We start from the raw sequence: 19,204 nt of genomic DNA on the forward strand, positions 1-19,204 counted from the left end.
TTTTAAATGATCTAAATATGTCTTGACATGACAGCTACAGCTCCTTGCAATCCTTATTATCATGACTTTATCCAACACATGACGCAACTTAACCAATAGATCAACGTCTACCTTACTCTGTTGCCAACAAATATTGTTCATTCAGGATTGTTTCAAGGTTCCTCAAGATGATTACTACCTCAGCGCAGCAATGAAACCACCATGTTGCTATTCAAGATCTCATTGGAGACCAACAACAAATCAACAATGACACCCAAATATGGGCCAATATCTGTATTTCTTTTACAGTGCATAACAAAATATGCACACATTTTGGAAAAGTTGTAAAAGTTTGTAAAAGTGGAGTTATGATGATAGATAAAGTGCTACAAAATGTAAGGCCTTCATTATTATTTTTTATTGGTGCAGATTAATTCTAGGAGAAAACAAATCCTCCTCTTCTAATATTTCCTCTACAGACCTACATTGCAAGTCAGCCTCGTACTTGACTTATCTTGTGCATCTCAAAAGTTACATCAATCGTCTTCATGTTGTCATCAACTACATTCATGAAAATGATTCTTTATCTTCATCTCCTTCTGTTTTCGAACGTATTTAACTATCTTCATCCACTGTCTCTTCTCTCCACATGTCCAACCATCAGAGTCTGGCGTCTCTAACTTTGTAACCAAACATCTTCATGTGAACTTAATTATATGATTTACTCATTTTGAATATTTTCTTTACACTGACTCCCAATATGAACCATGAAATAATCCACCCTGACTCTTCTAACTCTGGGACTTGTCTTTGTGTGAGAACCACTGTCTCTGAGCTAATGCCTACATTAAATTGGTTGTTGGCGCAAAAGATATTAAGGCCCTGCTCTAAATGATTAACACCAAATACTAAACCTCATCTTTTCACGACCTCAACTTCCTGCATCTTCACTATATCTCTTGCCTTAGTTACATCGCACGCACTTTTGACTTATACTGACTTTCATTCTTTAGATAATAAGATTGGTTTAGGATTCAAGAATAAACTTATATAGACAAGTGATCATTCAACTTTTAAAGGCATAGTTTACAGTTTTCTTCATTCCTCTCAATATATAACCTTGAATGTAAATCAAGATTGTGAAAACATTTTCAATAAATTAAATGTTTTTTTTTTTTTCCATTTAATCGGAACAACGTTGTCAGTTCTCTCTTTTTAGTCATCAAACAAACATCTTATTATTCATGGAAAACAGTGTTAAATGGAATTTCAACTTATTCCTTCCGCCCACTTAATTTTCCGCAAAACTGCAGTTTCTTTGCATCGGGTCAAAACGGACAAAGCAAAGTACAGGAGCGCCCCGCAACTGCATGTGTATAAGTGGCATTGTTTGTATTTGTATTTTCTTTCTTGAGTGTTTTCAGTGCTTTTAAATAAAGATTGAACTAATGTAAACTAAGATGTAGATGTTGTGGATCAAGTTTCAACAGGAGATGAACAGTCACAACAATCCATGTTGAATCAGAACGTTTGTCCTCCCTACACTAGTTTGTTCAGGCTTTACAGTGAGGACCACAACCCATCATCTCTCTCCAGACACACCTGTAGAAGGGAGTATAAAGGCCCAGAGAGAAGAGAGAGGACATCAAGCTTCCAGGAGTCTCCATAGACACCAGAAGATGATGAAGATGTCTCTCTCTGTCAGCCTGCTGCTGCTCCTACTCCCCCTCTGTCAGGCTGATCTTCTCCAGCAGGAAGAAGCTGAAGATGAGGATCTTGGTGTGGACATCAGTACCAGGATTCTCACCACCAACAATGGCACTGAAGACCTGCTGCTGGAAGGAGACATGTTGGCTCCCATAACCAGAAACGCCATGACCTGCTGGTACCAGAGGTGTCTGTGGAAGAAGGACTCGGCAGGTCTGGTGACGATCCCCTTCACAGTGAGCGCTGAGTTCAGCAGCTGGGACAGGAAGAAGATGGAGAGGGCCATGAAGGCCTTCCACAGCAGCACCTGCCTCCGCTTCGTCCCCCGTCAGAGAGAGTTCGACTACATCAGCATCGAGAACAAAGGCGGCTGCTTCTCGTCTCTGGGCAGAGTTGGAGGAAGACAGGTTCTGTCTCTCAACAAGCAGGGCTGCCTCTATCACGGCATCATTCAGCACGAGATCAAGCACGCTCTGGGCTTCCATCACGAGCAGACCCGCAGTGACCGCGACCAGTACGTCAGGATCAACTGGGAGAACATCAACACACAGATGGCCTACAACTTCCACAAGAGGCAAACCAACAACCTCAACACTCCCTACGACTACGGCTCCATCATGCACTACGGAAAAACCGCCTTCTCCATCCGGTTCGGCAAAGACTCCATCACCCCCATCCCTAACCCCAACGTCCACATCGGTCAGAGGCAGGGAATGTCCTACTGGGACGTCAGGAGGATCAACATACTTTATGATTGTTGATCAACATTAACATTCAGAAGACATCAAGTCTGAGAAACCAGTATTGAAGTTTCTTTAGTTTTCTTAAGAAGATCAAAAGTGATGCCATCAAATGTTTACTTTTGAATGAATGAATGAATAAAATAATTGAATTAATACGATTGAACAATGTTGGCTTTTTTGTATCTTTCTGTCTCATGCTTATCACTATTTTATTTTCTTGTGTTTTTTTGCAAGGTTACTTTAGTAACGGTTTCTTTTTAAATGATCTAAATATGTCTTGACATGACAGCTACAGCTCCTTGCAATCCTTATTATCATGACTTTATCCAACACATGACGCAACTTAACCAATAGATCAACGTCTACCTTACTCTGTTGCCAACAAATATTGTTCATTCAAGATTGTTTCAAGGTTCCTCAAGATGATTACTACCTCAGCGCAGCAATGAAACCACCATGTTGCTATTCAAGATCTCATTGGAGACCAACAACAAATCAACAATGACACCCAAATATGGGCCAATATCTGTATTTCTTTTACAGTGCATAACAAAATATGCACACATTTTGGAAAAGTTGTAAAAGTTTGTAAAAGTGGAGTTATGATGATAAAGTGCTACAAAATGTAAGGCCTTCATTATTATTCTTTATTGGTGCAGATTAATTCTAGGAGAAACCAAATCCTCCTCTTCTAATATTTCCTCTACAGACCTACATTGCAAGTCAGCCTCGTACTTGACTTATCTTGTGCATCTCAAAAGTTACATAAATCGTCTTCATGTTGTCGTCAACTACATTCATGAAAATGATTCTTTATCTTCATCTCCCTCTGTTTTCGAACGTATTTAACTATCTTCATCCACTGTCTCTTCTCTCCACATGTCCAACCATCAGAGTCTGGCGTCTCTAACTTTGTAACCAAACATCTTCATGTGAACTTAATTATATGATTTACTCATTTTGAATATTTTCTTTACACTGACTCCCAATATGAACCATGAAATAATCCACCCTGACTCTTCTAACTCTGGGACTTGTCTTTGTGTGAGAACCACTGTCTCTGAGCTAATGCCTACATTAAATTGGTTGTTGGCGCAAAAGATATTAAGGCCCTGCTCTAAATGATTAACACCAAATACTAAACCTCATCTTTTCACGACCTCAACTTCCTGCATCTTCACTATATCTCTTGCCTTAGTTACATCGCACGCACTTTTGACTTATACTGACTTTCATTCTTTAGATAATAAGATTGGTTTAGGATTCAAGACTAAACTTATATAGACAAGTAATCATTCAACTTTTAAAGGCATAGTTTACAGTTTTCTTCATTCCTCTCATTATATAACCTTGAATGTAAATCAAGATTGTGAACACATTTTCAATAAATTAAATGTTTGTTTTTTTTTCCATTTAATCGTAACAACGTTGTCAGTTCTCTCTTTTTAGTCATCAAACAAACATCTTATTATTCATGGAAAACAGTGTTAAATGGAATTTCAACTTATTCCTTCCGCCCACTTCATTTTCCGCGAAACTCCAGTTTCTTTGCATCGGGTCAAAACGGACAAAGCAAAGTACAGGAGCGCCCCGCAAATGCATGTGTATAAGTGGCATTGTTTGTATTTGTATTTTCTTTCTTGAGTGTTTTCAGTGCTTTTAAATAAAGATTGAACTAATGTAAACTAAGATGTAGATGTTTGTGGATCAACTTTCAACAGGAGATGAACAGTCACAACAATCCATGTTGAATCAGAAGGTTTGTCCTCCCTACACTAGTTTGTTCAGGCTTTACAGTGAGGACCACAACCCATCATCTCTCTCCAGACACACCTGTAGAAGGGAGTATAAAGGCCCAGAGAGAAGAGAGAGGACATCAAGCTTCCAGGAGTCTCCATAGACACCAGAAGATGATGAAGATGTCTCTCTCTGTCAGCCTGCTGCTGCTCCTACTCCCCCTCTGTCAGGCTGATCTTCTCCAGCAGGAAGAAGCTGAAGATGAGGATCTTGGTGTGGACATCAGTACCAGGATTCTCACCACCAACAACGGCACTGAAGAGCTGCTGCTGGAAGGAGACATGTTGGCTCCCATAACCAGAAACGCCATGACCTGCTGGTACCAGAGGTGTCTGTGGAAGAAGGACTCGGCAGGTCTGGTGACGATCCCCTTCACAGTGAGCGCTGAGTTCAGCAGCTGGGACAGGAAGAAGATGGAGAGGGCCATGAAGGCCTTCCACAGCAGCACCTGCCTCCGCTTCGTCCCCCGTCAGAGAGAGTTCGACTACATCAGCATCGAGAACAAAGGCGGCTGCTTCTCGTCTCTGGGCAGAGTTGGAGGAAGACAGGTTCTGTCTCTCAACAAGCGGGGCTGCCTCTATCACGGCATCATTCAGCACGAGATCAAGCACGCTCTGGGCTTCCATCACGAGCAGACCCGCAGTGACCGCGACCAGTACGTCAGGATCAACTGGGAGAACATCAACACACAGATGGCCTACAACTTCCACAAGAGGCAAACCAACAACCTCAACACTCCCTACGACTACGGCTCCATCATGCACTATGGAAAAACCGCCTTCTCCATCCGGTTCGGCAAAGACTCCATCACCCCCATCCCTAACCCCAACGTCCACATCGGTCAGAGGCAGGGAATGTCCTACTGGGACGTCAGGAGGATCAACATGCTTTATGATTGTTGATCAACATTAACATTCAGAAGACATCAAGTCTGAGAAACCAGTATTGAAGTTTCTTTAGTTTTCTTAAGAAGATCAAAAGTGATGCCATCAAATGTTTACTTTTGAATGAATGAATGAATAAAATAATTGAATTAATACGATTGAACAATGTTGCCTTTTTTGTATCTTTCTGTCTCATGCTTATCACTATTTTATTTTCTTGTGTTTTGTTGCAAGGTCACTTTAGTAACGGTTTCTTTTTAAATGATCTAAATATGTCTTGACATGACAGCTCCAGCTCCTTGCAATCCTTATTATCATGACTTTATCCAACACATGACGCAACTTAACCAATAGATCAACGTCTACCTTACTCTGTTGCCAACAAATATTGTTCATTCAGGATTGTTTCAAGGTTCCTCAAGATGATTACTACCTCAGCGCAGCAATGAAACCACCATGTTGCTATTCAAGATCTCATTGGAGACCAACAACAAATCAACAATGACACCCAAATATGGGCCAATATCTGTATTTCTTTTACAGTGCATAACAAAATATGCACACATTTTGGAAAAGTTGTAAAAGTTTGTAAAAGTGGAGTTATGATGATAGATAAAGTGCTACAAAATGTAAGGCCTTCATTATTATTTTTTATTGGTGCAGATTAATTCTAGGAGAAAACAAATCCTCCTCTTCTAATATTTCCTCTACAGACCTACATTGCAAGTCAGCCTCGTACTTGACTTATCTTGTGCATCTCAAAAGTTACATAAATCGTCTTCATGTTGTCATCAACTACATTCATGAAAATGATTCTTTATCTTCATCTCCTTCTGTTTTCGAACTTATTTAACTATCTTCATCCACTGTCTCTTCTCTCCACATGTCCAACCATCAGAGTCTGGCGTCTCTAACTTTGTAACCAAACATCTTCATGTGAACTTAATTATATGATTTACTCATTTTGAATATTTTCTTTACACTGACTCCCAATATGAACCATGAAATAATCCACCCTGACTCTTCTAACTCTGGGACTTGTCTTTGTGTGAGAACCACTGTCTCTGAGCTAATGCCTACATTAAATTGGTTGTTGGCGCAAAAGATATTAAGGCCCTGCTCTAAATGATTAACACCAAATACTAAACCTCATCTTTTCACGACCTCAACTTCCTGCATCTTCACTATATCTCTTGCCTTAGTTACATCGCACGCACTTTTGACTTATACTGACTTTCATTCTTTAGATAATAAGATTGGTTTAGGATTCAAGACTAAACTTATATAGACAAGTAATCATTCAACTTTTAAAGGCATAGTTTACAGTTTTCTTCATTCCTCTCATTATATAACCTTGAATGTAAATCAAGATTGTGAACACATTTTCAATAAATTAAATGTTTGTTTTTTTTTCCATTTAATCGTAACAACGTTGTCAGTTCTCTCTTTTTAGTCATCAAACAAACATCTTATTATTCATGGAAAACAGTGTTAAATGGAATTTCAACTTATTCCTTCCGCCCACTTCATTTTCCGCGAAACTCCAGTTTCTTTGCATCGGGTCAAAACGGACAAAGCAAAGTACAGGAGCGCCCCGCAACTGCATGTGTATAAGTGGCATTGTTTGTATTTGTATTTTCTTTCTTGAGTGTTTTCAGTGCTTTTAAATAAAGATTGAACTAATGTAAACTAAGATGTAGATGTTTGTGGATCAACTTTCAACAGGAGATGAACAGTCACAACAATCCATGTTGAATCAGAAGGTTTGTCCTCCCTACACTAGTTTGTTCAGGCTTTACAGTGAGGACCACAACCCATCATCTCTCTCCAGACACACCTGTAGAAGGGAGTATAAAGGCCCAGAGAGAAGAGAGAGGACATCAAGCTTCCAGGAGTCTCCATAGACACCAGAAGATGATGAAGATGTCTCTCTCTGTCAGCCTGCTGCTGCTCCTACTCCCCCTCTGTCAGGCTGATCTTCTCCAGCAGGAAGAAGCTGAAGATGAGGATCTTGGTGTGGACATCAGTACCAGGATTCTCACCACCAACAACGGCACTGAAGAGCTGCTGCTGGAAGGAGACATGTTGGCTCCCATAACCAGAAACGCCATGACCTGCTGGTACCAGAGGTGTCTGTGGAAGAAGGACTCGGCAGGTCTGGTGACGATCCCCTTCACAGTGAGCGCTGAGTTCAGCAGCTGGGACAGGAAGAAGATGGAGAGGGCCATGAAGGCCTTCCACAGCAGCACCTGCCTCCGCTTCGTCCCCCGTCAGAGAGAGTTCGACTACATCAGCATCGAGAACAAAGGCGGCTGCTTCTCGTCTCTGGGCAGAGTTGGAGGAAGACAGGTTCTGTCTCTCAACAAGCGGGGCTGCCTCTATCACGGCATCATTCAGCACGAGATCAAGCACGCTCTGGGCTTCCATCACGAGCAGACCCGCAGTGACCGCGACCAGTACGTCAGGATCAACTGGGAGAACATCAACACACAGATGGCCTACAACTTCCACAAGAGGCAAACCAACAACCTCAACACTCCCTACGACTACGGCTCCATCATGCACTATGGAAAAACCGCCTTCTCCATCCGGTTCGGCAAAGACTCCATCACCCCCATCCCTAACCCCAACGTCCACATCGGTCAGAGGCAGGGAATGTCCTACTGGGACGTCAGGAGGATCAACATGCTTTATGATTGTTGATCAACATTAACATTCAGAAGACATCAAGTCTGAGAAACCAGTATTGAAGTTTCTTTAGTTTTCTTAAGAAGATCAAAAGTGATGCCATCAAATGTTTACTTTTGAATGAATGAATGAATAAAATAATTGAATTAATACGATTGAACAATGTTGCCTTTTTTGTATCTTTCTGTCTCATGCTTATCACTATTTTATTTTCTTGTGTTTTGTTGCAAGGTCACTTTAGTAACGGTTTCTTTTTAAATGATCTAAATATGTCTTGACATGACAGCTCCAGCTCCTTGCAATCCTTATTATCATGACTTTATCCAACACATGACGCAACTTAACCAATAGATCAACGTCTACCTTACTCTGTTGCCAACAAATATTGTTCATTCAGGATTGTTTCAAGGTTCCTCAAGATGATTACTACCTCAGCGCAGCAATGAAACCACCATGTTGCTATTCAAGATCTCATTGGAGACCAACAACAAATCAACAATGACACCCAAATATGGGCCAATATCTGTATTTCTTTTACAGTGCATAACAAAATATGCACACATTTTGGAAAAGTTGTAAAAGTTTGTAAAAGTGGAGTTATGATGATAGATAAAGTGCTACAAAATGTAAGGCCTTCATTATTATTTTTTATTGGTGCAGATTAATTCTAGGAGAAAACAAATCCTCCTCTTCTAATATTTCCTCTACAGACCTACATTGCAAGTCAGCCTCGTACTTGACTTATCTTGTGCATCTCAAAAGTTACATAAATCGTCTTCATGTTGTCATCAACTACATTCATGAAAATGATTCTTTATCTTCATCTCCTTCTGTTTTCGAACTTATTTAACTATCTTCATCCACTGTCTCTTCTCTCCACATGTCCAACCATCAGAGTCTGGCGTCTCTAACTTTGTAACCAAACATCTTCATGTGAACTTAATTATATGATTTACTCATTTTGAATATTTTCTTTACACTGACTCCCAATATGAACCATGAAATAATCCACCCTGACTCTTCTAACTCTGGGACTTGTCTTTGTGTGAGAACCACTGTCTCTGAGCTAATGCCTACATTAAATTGGTTGTTGGCGCAAAAGATATTAAGGCCCTGCTCTAAATGATTAACACCAAATACTAAACCTCATCTTTTCACGACCTCAACTTCCTGCATCTTCACTATATCTCTTGCCTTAGTTACATCGCACGCACTTTTGACTTATACTGACTTTCATTCTTTAGATAATAAGATTGGTTTAGGATTCAAGACTAAACTTATATAGACAAGTAATCATTCAACTTTTAAAGGCATAGTTTACAGTTTCCTTCATTCCTCTCAATATATAACCTTGAATGTAAATCAAGATTGTGAAAACATTTTCAATAAATTAAATGTTTGTTTTTTTTTCCATTTAATCGTAACAACGTTGTCAGTTCTCTCTTTTTAGTCATCAAACAAACATCTTATTATTCATGGAAAACAGTGTTAAATGGAATTTCAACTTATTCCTTCCGCCCACTTAATTTTCCGCAAAACTGCAGTTTCTTTGCATCGGGTCAAAACGGACAAAGCAAAGTACAGGAGCGCCCCGCAACTGCATGTGTATAAGTGGCATTGTTTGTATTTGTATTTTCTTTCTTGAGTGTTTTCAGTGCTTTTAAATAAAGATTGAACTAATGTAAACTAAGATGTAGATGTTGTGGATCAAGTTTCAACAGGAGATGAACAGTCACAACAATCCATGTTGAATCAGAAGGTTTGTCCTCCCTACACTAGTTTGTTCAGGCTTTACAGTGAGGACCACAACCCATCATCTCTCTCCAGACACACCTGTAGAAGGGAGTATAAAGGCCCAGAGAGAAAAGAGAGGACATCAAGCTTCCAGGAGTCTCCATAGACACCAGAAGATGATGAAGATGTCTCTCTCTGTCAGCCTGCTGCTGCTCCTACTCCCCCTCTGTCAGGCTGATCTTCTCCAGCAGGAAGAAGCTGAAGATGAGGATCTTGGTGTGGACATCAGTACCAGGATTCTCACCACCAACAATGGCACTGAAGACCTGCTGCTGGAAGGAGACATGTTGGCTCCCATAACCAGAAACGCCATGACCTGCTGGTACCAGAGGTGTCTGTGGAAGAAGGACTCGGCAGGTCTGGTGACGATCCCCTTCACAGTGAGCGCTGAGTTCAGCAGCTGGGACAGGAAGAAGATGGAGAGGGCCATGAAGGCCTTCCACAGCAGCACCTGCCTCCGCTTCGTCCCCCGTCAGAGAGAGTTCGACTACATCAGCATCGAGAACAAAGGCGGCTGCTTCTCGTCTCTGGGCAGAGTTGGAGGAAGACAGGTTCTGTCTCTCAACAAGCGGGGCTGCCTCTATCACGGCATCATTCAGCACGAGATCAAGCACGCTCTGGGCTTCCATCACGAGCAGACCCGCAGTGACCGCGACCAGTACGTCAGGATCAACTGGGAGAACATCAACACACAGATGGCCTACAACTTCCACAAGAGGCAAACCAACAACCTCAACACTCCCTACGACTACGGCTCCATCATGCACTACGGAAAAACCGCCTTCTCCATCCGGTTCGGCAAAGACTCCATCACCCCCATCCCTAACCCCAACGTCCACATCGGTCAGAGGCAGGGAATGTCCTACTGGGACGTCAGGAGGATCAACATGCTTTATGATTGTTGATCAACATTAACATTCAGAAGACATCAAGTCTGAGAAACCAGTATTGAAGTTTCTTTAGTTTTCTTAAGAAGATCAAAAGTGATGCCATCAAATGTTTACTTTTGAATGAATGAATGAATAAAATAATTGAATTAATACGATTGAACAATGTTGCCTTTTTTATATCTTTCTGTCTCATGCTTATCACTATTTTATTTTCTTGTGATTTGTTGCAAGGTCACTTTAGTAACGGTTTCTTTTTAAATGATCTAAATATGTCTTGACATGACAGCTACAGCTCCTTGCAATCCTTATTATCATGACTTTATCCAACACATGACGCAACTTAACCAATAGATCAACGTCTACCTTACTCTGTTGCCAACAAATATTGTTCATTCAGGATTGTTTCAAGGTTCCTCAAGATGATTACTACCTCAGCGCAGCAATGAAACCACCATGTTGCTATTCAAGATCTCATTGGAGACCAACAACAAATCAACAATGACACCCAAATATGGGCCAATATCTGTATTTCTTTTACAGTGCATAACAAAATATGCACACATTTTGGAAAAGTTGTAAAAGTTTGTAAAAGTGGAGTTATGATGATAGATAAAGTGCTACAAAATGTAAGGCCTTCATTATTATTTTTATTGGTGCAGATTAATTCTAGGAGAAAACAAATCCTCCTCTTCTAATATTTCCTCTACAGACCTACATTGCAAGTCAGCCTCGTACTTGACTTATCTTGTGCATCTCAAAAGTTACATAAATCGTCTTCATGTTGTCATCAACTACATTCATGAAAATGATTCTTTATCTTCATCTCCTTCTGTTTTCGAACTTATTTAACTATCTTCATCCACTGTCTCTTCTCTCCACATGTCCAACCATCAGAGTCTGGCGTCTCTAACTTTGTAACCAAACATCTTCATGTGAACTTAATTATATGATTTACTCATTTTGAATATTTTCTTTACACTGACTCCCAATATGAACCATGAAATAATCCACCCTGACTCTTCTAACTCTGGGACTTGTCTTTGTGTGAGAACCACTGTCTCTGAGCTAATGCCTACATTAAATTGGTTGTTGGCGCAAAAGATATTAAGGCCCTGCTCTAAATGATTAACACCAAATACTAAACCTCATCTTTTCACGACCTCAACTTCCTGCATCTTCACTATATCTCTTGCCTTAGTTACATCGCACGCACTTTTGACTTATACTGACTTTCATTCTTTAGATAATAAGATTGGTTTAGGATTCAAGACTAAACTTATATAGACAAGTAATCATTCAACTTTTAAAGGCATAGTTTACAGTTTCCTTCATTCCTCTCAATATATAACCTTGAATGTAAATCAAGATTGTGAAAACATTTTCAATAAATTAAATGTTTGTTTTTTTTTCCATTTAATCGTAACAACGTTGTCAGTTCTCTCTTTTTAGTCATCAAACAAACATCTTATTATTCATGGAAAACAGTGTTAAATGGAATTTCAACTTATTCCTTCCGCCCACTTCATTTTCCGCGAAACTCCAGTTTCTTTGCATCGGGTCAAAACGGACAAAGCAAAGTACAGGAGCGCCCCGCAACTGCATGTGTATAAGTGGCATTGTTTGTATTTGTATTTTCTTTCTTGGGTGTTTTCAGTGCTTTTAAATAAAGATTGAACTAATGTAAACTAAGATGTAGATGTTGTGGATCAAGTTTCAACAGGAGATGAACAGTCACAACAATCCATGTTGAATCAGAAGGTTTGTCCTCCCTACACTAGTTTGTTCAGGCTTTACAGTGAGGACCACAACCCATCATCTCTCTCCAGACACACCTGTAGAAGGGAGTATAAAGGCCCAGAGAGAAGAGAGAGGACATCAAGCTTCCAGGAGTCTCCATAGACACCAGAAGATGATGAAGATGTCTCTCTCTGTCAGCCTGCTGCTGCTCCTACTCCCCCTCTGTCAGGCTGATCTTCTCCAGCAGGAAGAAGCTGAAGATGAGGATCTTGGTGTGGACATCAGTACCAGGATTCTCACCACCAACAATGGCACTGAAGACCTGCTGCTGGAAGGAGACATGTTGGCTCCCATAACCAGAAACGCCATGACCTGCTGGTACCAGAGGTGTCTGTGGAAGAAGGACTCGGCAGGTCTGGTGACGATCCCCTTCACAGTGAGCGCTGAGTTCAGCAGCTGGGACAGGAAGAAGATGGAGAGGGCCATGAAGGCCTTCCACAGCAGCACCTGCCTCCGCTTCGTCCCCCGTCAGAGAGAGTTCGACTACATCAGCATCGAGAACAAAGGCGGCTGCTTCTCGTCTCTGGGCAGAGTTGGAGGAAGACAGGTTCTGTCTCTCAACAAGCGGGGCTGCCTCTATCACGGCATCATTCAGCACGAGATCAAGCACGCTCTGGGCTTCCATCACGAGCAGACCCGCAGTGACCGCGACCAGTACGTCAGGATCAACTGGGAGAACATCAACACACAGATGGCCTACAACTTCCACAAGAGGCAAACCAACAACCTCAACACTCCCTACGACTACGGCTCCATCATGCACTACGGAAAAACCGCCTTCTCCATCCGGTTCGGCAAAGACTCCATCACCCCCATCCCTAACCCCAACGTCCACATCGGTCAGAGGCAGGGAATGTCCTACTGGGACGTCAGGAGGATCAACATGCTTTATGATTGTTGATCAACATTAACATTCAGAAGACATCAAGTCTGAGAAACCAGTATTGAAGTTTCTTTAGTTTTCTTAAGAAGATCAAAAGTGATGCCATCAAATGTTTACTTTTGAATGAATGAATGAATAAAATAATTGAATTAATACGATTGAACAATGTTGCCTTTTTTATATCTTTCTGTCTCATGCTTATCACTATTTTATTTTCTTGTGATTTGTTGCAAGGTCACTTTAGTAACGGTTTCTTTTTAAATGATCTAAATATGTCTTGACATAGTTCTTCCTCTTTATGTTCTTCTTATTTTATTTTTTATGTATTATTTTTTATTGTTTATGAAAAATTGCTGGCTATTGTAAAAAAACAATTTCCCAAAGGAGACCTCCTGAGGGATCAATAAAGTTTTACCTTACCTTACCTTACATGACAGCTACAGCTCCTTGCAATCCTTATTATCATGACTTTATCCAACACATGACGCAACTTAACCAATAGATCAACGTCTACCTTACTCTGTTGCCAACAAATATTGTTCATTCAGGATTGTTTCAAGGTTCCTCAAGATGATTACTACCTCAGCGCAGCAATGAAACCACCATGTTGCTATTCAAGATCTCATTGGAGACCAACAACAAATCAACAATGACACCCAAATATGGGCCAATATCTGTATTTCTTTTACAGTGCATAACAAAATATGCACACATTTTGGAAAAGTTGTAAAAGTTTGTAAAAGTGGAGTTATGATGATAGATAAAGTGCTACAAAATGTAAGGCCTTCATTATTATTTTTTATTGGTGCAGATTAATTCTAGGAGAAAACAAATCCTCCTCTTCTAATATTTCCTCTACAGACCTACATTGCAAGTCAGCCTCGTACTTGACTTATCTTGTGCATCTCAAAAGTTACATAAATCGTCTTCATGTTGTCATCAACTACATTCATGAAAATGATTCTTTATCTTCATCTCCTTCTGTTTTCGAACGTATTTAACTATCTTCATCCACTGTCTCTTCTCTCCACATGTCCAACCATCAGAGTCTGGCGTCTCTAACTTTGTAACCAAACATCTTCATGTGAACTAAATTATATGATTTACTCATTTTGAATATTTTCTTTACACTGACTCCCAATATGAACCATGAAATAATCCACCCTGACTCTTCTAACTCTGGGACTTGTCTTTGTGTGAGAACCACTGTCTCTGAGCTAATGCCTACATTAAAATGGATGTTGGCGCAAAAGATATTAAGGCCCTGCTCTAAATGATCAACACCAAATACTAAACCTCATCTTTTCACGACCTCAACTTCCTGCATCTTCACTATACCTCTTGCCTTAGTTATATCGCACGCACTTTTGACTTATACTGACTTTCATTCTTTAGATAATAAGATTGGTTTAGGATTCAAGACTAAACTTATATAGACAAGTAATCATTCAACTTTTAAAGGCATAGTTTACAGTTTTCTTCATTCCTCTCAATATATAACCTTGAATGTAAATCAAGATTGTGAAAACATTTTCAATAAATTAAATGTTTTGTTTTTTTTCCATTTAATCGTAACAACGTTGTCAGTTCTCTCTTTTTAGTCATCAAACAAACATCTTATTATTTATGGAAAACAGTGTTAAATGGAATTTCAACTTATTCCTTCCGCCCACTTAATTTTCCGCGAAACTGCAGTTTCTTTGCATCGTGTCAAAACGGACAAAGCAAAGTACAGGAGCGCCCCGCAACTGCATGTGTATAAGTGGCATTGTTTGTATTTGTATTTTCTTTCTTGAGTGTTTTCAGTGCTTTTAAATAAAGATTGAACTAATGTAAACTAAGATGTAGATGTTTGTGGATCAACTTTCAACAGGAGATGAACAGTCACAACAATCCATGTTGAATCAGAAGGTTTGTCCTCCCTACACTAGTTTGTTCAGGCTTTTCAGTGAGGACCACAACCCATCATCTCTCTCCAGACACACCTGTAGAAGGGAGTATAAAGGCCCAGAGAGAAGAGAGAGGACATCAAGCTTCCAGGAGTGTCCATAGACACCAGAAGATGATGAAGATGTCTCTCTCTGTCAGCCTGCTGCTGCTCCTACTCCCCCTCTGTCAGGCTGATCTTCTCCAGCAGGAAGAAGCTGAAGATGAGGATCTTGGTGTGGACATCAGTACCAGGATTCTCACCACCAACAACGGCACTGAAGACCTGCTGCTGGAAGGAGACATGTTGGCTCCCATAACCAGAAACGCCATGACCTGCTGGTACCAGAGGTGTCTGTGGAAGAAGGACTCGGCAGGTCTGGTGACGATCCCCTTCACAGTGAGCGCTGAGTTCAGCAGCTGGGACAGGAAGAAGATGGAGAGGGCCATGAAGGCCTTCCACAGCAGCACCTGCCTCCGCTTCGTCCCCCGTCAGAGAGAGTTCGACTACATCAGCATCGAGAACAAAGGCGGCTGCTTCTCGTCTCTGGGCAGAGTTGGAGGAAGACAGGTTCTGTCTCTCAACAAGCGGGGCTGCCTCTATCACGGCATCATTCAGCACGAGATCAAGCACGCTCTGGGCTTCCATCACGAGCAGACCCGCAGTGACCGCGACCAGTACGTCAGGATCAACTGGGAGAACATCAACACACAGATGGCCTACAACTTCCACAAGAGGCAAACCAACAACCTCAACACTCCCTACGACTACGGCTCCATCATGCACTACGGAAAAACCGCCTTCTCCATCCGGTTCGGCAAAGACTCCATCACCCCCATCCCTAACCCCAACGTCCACATCGGTCAGAGGCAGGGAATGTCCTACTGGGACGTCAGGAGGATCAACATGCTTTATGATTGTTGATCAACATTAACATTCAGAAAACATCAAGTCTGAGAAACCAGTATTGAAGTTTCTTTAATTTTCTTAAGAAGATCAAAAGTGATGCCATCAAATGTTTACTTTTGAATGAATGAATGAATAAAATAATTGAATTAATACGATTGAACAATGTTGCCTTTTTTGTATCTTTCTGTCTCATGCTTATCACTATTTTATTTTCTTGTGTTTTGTTGCAAGGTTACTTTAGTAACGGTTTCTTTTTAAATGATCTAAATATGTCTTGACATGACAGCTACAGCTCCTTGCAATCCTTATTATCATGACTTTATCCAACACATGACGCAACTTAACCAATAGATCAACGTCTACCTTACTTTGTTGCCAACAAATATTGTTCATTCAGGATTGTTTCAAGGTTCCTCAAGATGATTACTTCCTCAGCGCAGCAATGAAACCACCATGTTGCTATTCAAGATCTCATTGGAGACCAACAACCAATCAACAATGACACCCAAATGTGGGCCAATATCTGTATTTCTTTTACAGTGCATAACAAAATATGCACACATTTTGGAAAAGTTGTAAAAGTTTGTAAAAGTGGAGTTATGATGATAGATAAAGTGCTACAAAATGTAAGGCCTTCATTATTATTTTTTATTGGTGCAGATTAATTCTAGGAGAAAACAAATCCACCTCTTCTAATATTTCCTCTACAGACCTACATTGCAAGTCAGCCTCGTACTTGACTTATCTTGTGCATCTCAAAAGTTACATAAATCGTCTTCATGTTGTCATCAACTACATTCATGAAAATGATTCTTTATCTTCATCTCCTTCTGTTTTCGAACGTATTTAACTATCTTCATCCACTGTCTCTCCCCTCCACATGTCCAACCATCAGTGTCTGGCGTCTCTAACTTTGTAACCAAACATCTTCATGTGAACTAAATTATATGATTTACTCATTTTGAATATTTTCTTTACACTGACTCCCAATATGAACCATGAAATAATCCACCCTGACTCTTCTAACTCTGGGACTTGTCTTTGTGTGAGAACCACTGTCTCTGAGCTAATGCCTACATTAAATTGGTTGTTGGCGCAAAAGATATTAAGGCCCTGCTCTAAATGATTAACACCAAATACTAAACCTCATCTTTTCACGACCTCAACTTCCTGCATCTTCACTATATCTCTTGCCTTAGTTAAATCGCACGCACTTTTGACTTATACTGACTTTCATTCTTTAGATAATAAGATTGGTTTAGGATTCAAGACTAAACTTATATAGACAAGTAATCATTCAACTTTTAAAGGCATAGTTTACAGTTTCCTTCATTCCTCTCAATATATAACCTTGAATGTAAATCAAGATTGTGAAAACATTTTCAATAAATTAAATGTTTGTTTTTTTTTCCATTTAATCGTAACAACGTTGTCAGTTCTCTCTTTTTAGTCATCAAACAAACATCTTATTATTCATGGAAAACAGTGTTAAATGGAATTTCAACTTATTCCTTCCGCCCACTTCATTTTCCGCGAAACTCCAGTTTCTTTGCATCGGGTCAAAACGGACAAAGCAAAGTACAGGAGCGCCCCGCAACTGCATGTGTATAAGTGGCATTGTTTGTATTTGTATTTTCTTTCTTGAGTGTTTTCAGTGCTTTTAAATAAAGATTGAACTTATGTAAACTAAGATGTAGATGTTGTGGATCAAGTTTCAACAGGAGATGAACAGTCACAACAATCCATGTTGAATCAGAAGGTTTGTCCTCCCTACACTAGTTTGTTCAGGCTTTACAGTGAGGACCACAACCCATCATCTCTCTCCAGACACACCTGTAGAAGGGAGTATAAAGGCCCAGAGAGAAGAGAGAGGACATCAAGCTTCCAGGAGTCTCCATTGACACCAGAAGATGATGAAGATGTCTCTCTCTGTCAGCCTGCTGCTGCTCCTACTCCCCCTCTGTCAGGCTGATCTTCTCCAGCAGGAAGAAGCTGAAGATGAGGATCTTGGTGTGGACATCAGGATGCCATGACCTGCTGGTACCAGAGGTGTCTGTGGAAGAAGGACTCGGCAGGTCTGGTGACGATCCCCTTCACAGTGAGCGCTGAGTTCAGCAGCTGGGACAGGAAGAAGATGGAGAGGGCCATGAAGGCCTTCCACAGCAGCACCTGCCTCCGCTTCGTCCCCCGTCAGAGAGAGTTCGACTACATCAGCATCGAGAACAAAGGCGGCTGCTTCTCGTCTCTGGGCAGAGTTGGAGGAAGACAGGTTCTGTCTCTCAACAAGCAGGGCTGCCTCTATCACGGCATCATTCAGCACGAGATCAAGCACGCTCTGGGCTTCCATCACGAGCAGACCCGCAGTGACCGCGACCAGTACGTCAGGATCAACTGGGAGAACATCAACACACAGATGGCCTACAACTTCCACAAGAGGCAAACCAACAACCTCAACACTCCCTACGACTACGGCTCCATCATGCACTACGGAAAAACCGCCTTCTCCATCCGGTTCGGCAAAGACTCCATCACCCCCATCCCTAACCCCAACGTCCACATCGGTCAGAGGCAGGGAATGTCCTACTGGGACGTCAGGAGGATCAACATGCTTTATGATTGTTGATCAACATTAACATTCAGAAAACATCAAGTCTGAGAAACCAGTATTGAAGTTTCTTTAATTTTCTTAAGAAGATCAAAAGTGATGCCATCAAATGTTTACTTTTGAATGAATGAATGAATAAAATAATTGAATTAATACGATTGAACAATGTTGCCTTTTTTGTGTCTTTCTGTTTCATGCTATAGCTTATCACTTTTTTATTTTCTTGTGTTTTGTTGCAAGGTTACTTTAGTAACGGTTTCTTTTTAAATGATCTAAATATGTCTTGACATGACAGCTACAGCTCCTTGCAATCCTCATTATCATGACTTTATCCAACACATGACGCAACTTAACCAATAGATCAACGTCTACCTTACTCTGTTGCCAACAAATATTGTTCATTCAGGATTGTTTCAAGGTTCTTCAAGATGATTACTACCTCAGCGCAGCAATGAAACCACCATGTTGCTATTCAAGATCGAGACCAACAACAAATCAACAATGACACCCAAATATTAGCCAATATCTGTATTTGCCAACAAATATTGTTCATTCAGGTGTAGTTATTATAGTCCTTATAAAAAAAGTTTACTTTCAGAAC

The 19,204-nt window shown here is 40.6% G+C and overlaps 6 protein-coding genes and 1 pseudogene across 6 annotated transcripts; all 7 read left to right on the forward strand.

The window, feature by feature from the left end:
• The first annotated feature begins 1,658 nt into the window (after positions 1–1,658).
• On the forward strand, positions 1,659–2,447 carry LOC148078070 (high choriolytic enzyme 1-like). Its single transcript, XM_087793482.1, has one exon. The coding sequence runs from the start codon at positions 1,659–1,661 to the stop codon at positions 2,445–2,447; it is 789 nt and encodes a 262-aa protein (XP_087649608.1).
• A 1,892-nt stretch (positions 2,448–4,339) lies between these two features.
• On the forward strand, positions 4,340–5,128 carry LOC148078071 (high choriolytic enzyme 1-like). Its single transcript, XM_087793484.1, has one exon. The coding sequence runs from the start codon at positions 4,340–4,342 to the stop codon at positions 5,126–5,128; it is 789 nt and encodes a 262-aa protein (XP_087649610.1).
• Positions 5,129–7,024: 1,896 nt separating this feature from the next.
• On the forward strand, positions 7,025–7,813 carry LOC148078072 (high choriolytic enzyme 1-like). Its single transcript, XM_087793485.1, has one exon. It carries the CDS (start codon positions 7,025–7,027, stop codon positions 7,811–7,813), a length of 789 nt encoding a protein of 262 aa, XP_087649611.1.
• Positions 7,814–9,708: 1,895 nt separating this feature from the next.
• On the forward strand, positions 9,709–10,497 carry LOC148078073 (high choriolytic enzyme 1-like). Its single transcript, XM_087793486.1, has one exon. It carries the CDS (start codon positions 9,709–9,711, stop codon positions 10,495–10,497), a length of 789 nt encoding a protein of 262 aa, XP_087649612.1.
• Positions 10,498–12,391: 1,894 nt separating this feature from the next.
• Positions 12,392–13,180, forward strand: LOC148078074 (high choriolytic enzyme 1-like). Its single transcript, XM_087793487.1, has one exon. The coding sequence runs from the start codon at positions 12,392–12,394 to the stop codon at positions 13,178–13,180; it is 789 nt and encodes a 262-aa protein (XP_087649613.1).
• A 2,044-nt stretch (positions 13,181–15,224) lies between these two features.
• LOC148078075 (high choriolytic enzyme 1-like) lies at positions 15,225–16,013 on the forward strand. The gene has a single exon (XM_087793488.1). The coding sequence runs from the start codon at positions 15,225–15,227 to the stop codon at positions 16,011–16,013; it is 789 nt and encodes a 262-aa protein (XP_087649614.1).
• A 1,895-nt stretch (positions 16,014–17,908) lies between these two features.
• On the forward strand, positions 17,909–18,621 carry LOC148078076 (high choriolytic enzyme 1-like; annotated as a pseudogene).
• Positions 18,622–19,204: the final 583 nt, after the last annotated feature.

The sequence above is a fragment of the Callionymus lyra genome, chromosome 6 (assembly GCF_982586985.1).
Source record: "Callionymus lyra chromosome 6, fCalLyr1.hap1.1, whole genome shotgun sequence".
Taxonomy (NCBI): domain Eukaryota; kingdom Metazoa; phylum Chordata; class Actinopteri; order Syngnathiformes; family Callionymidae; genus Callionymus; species Callionymus lyra.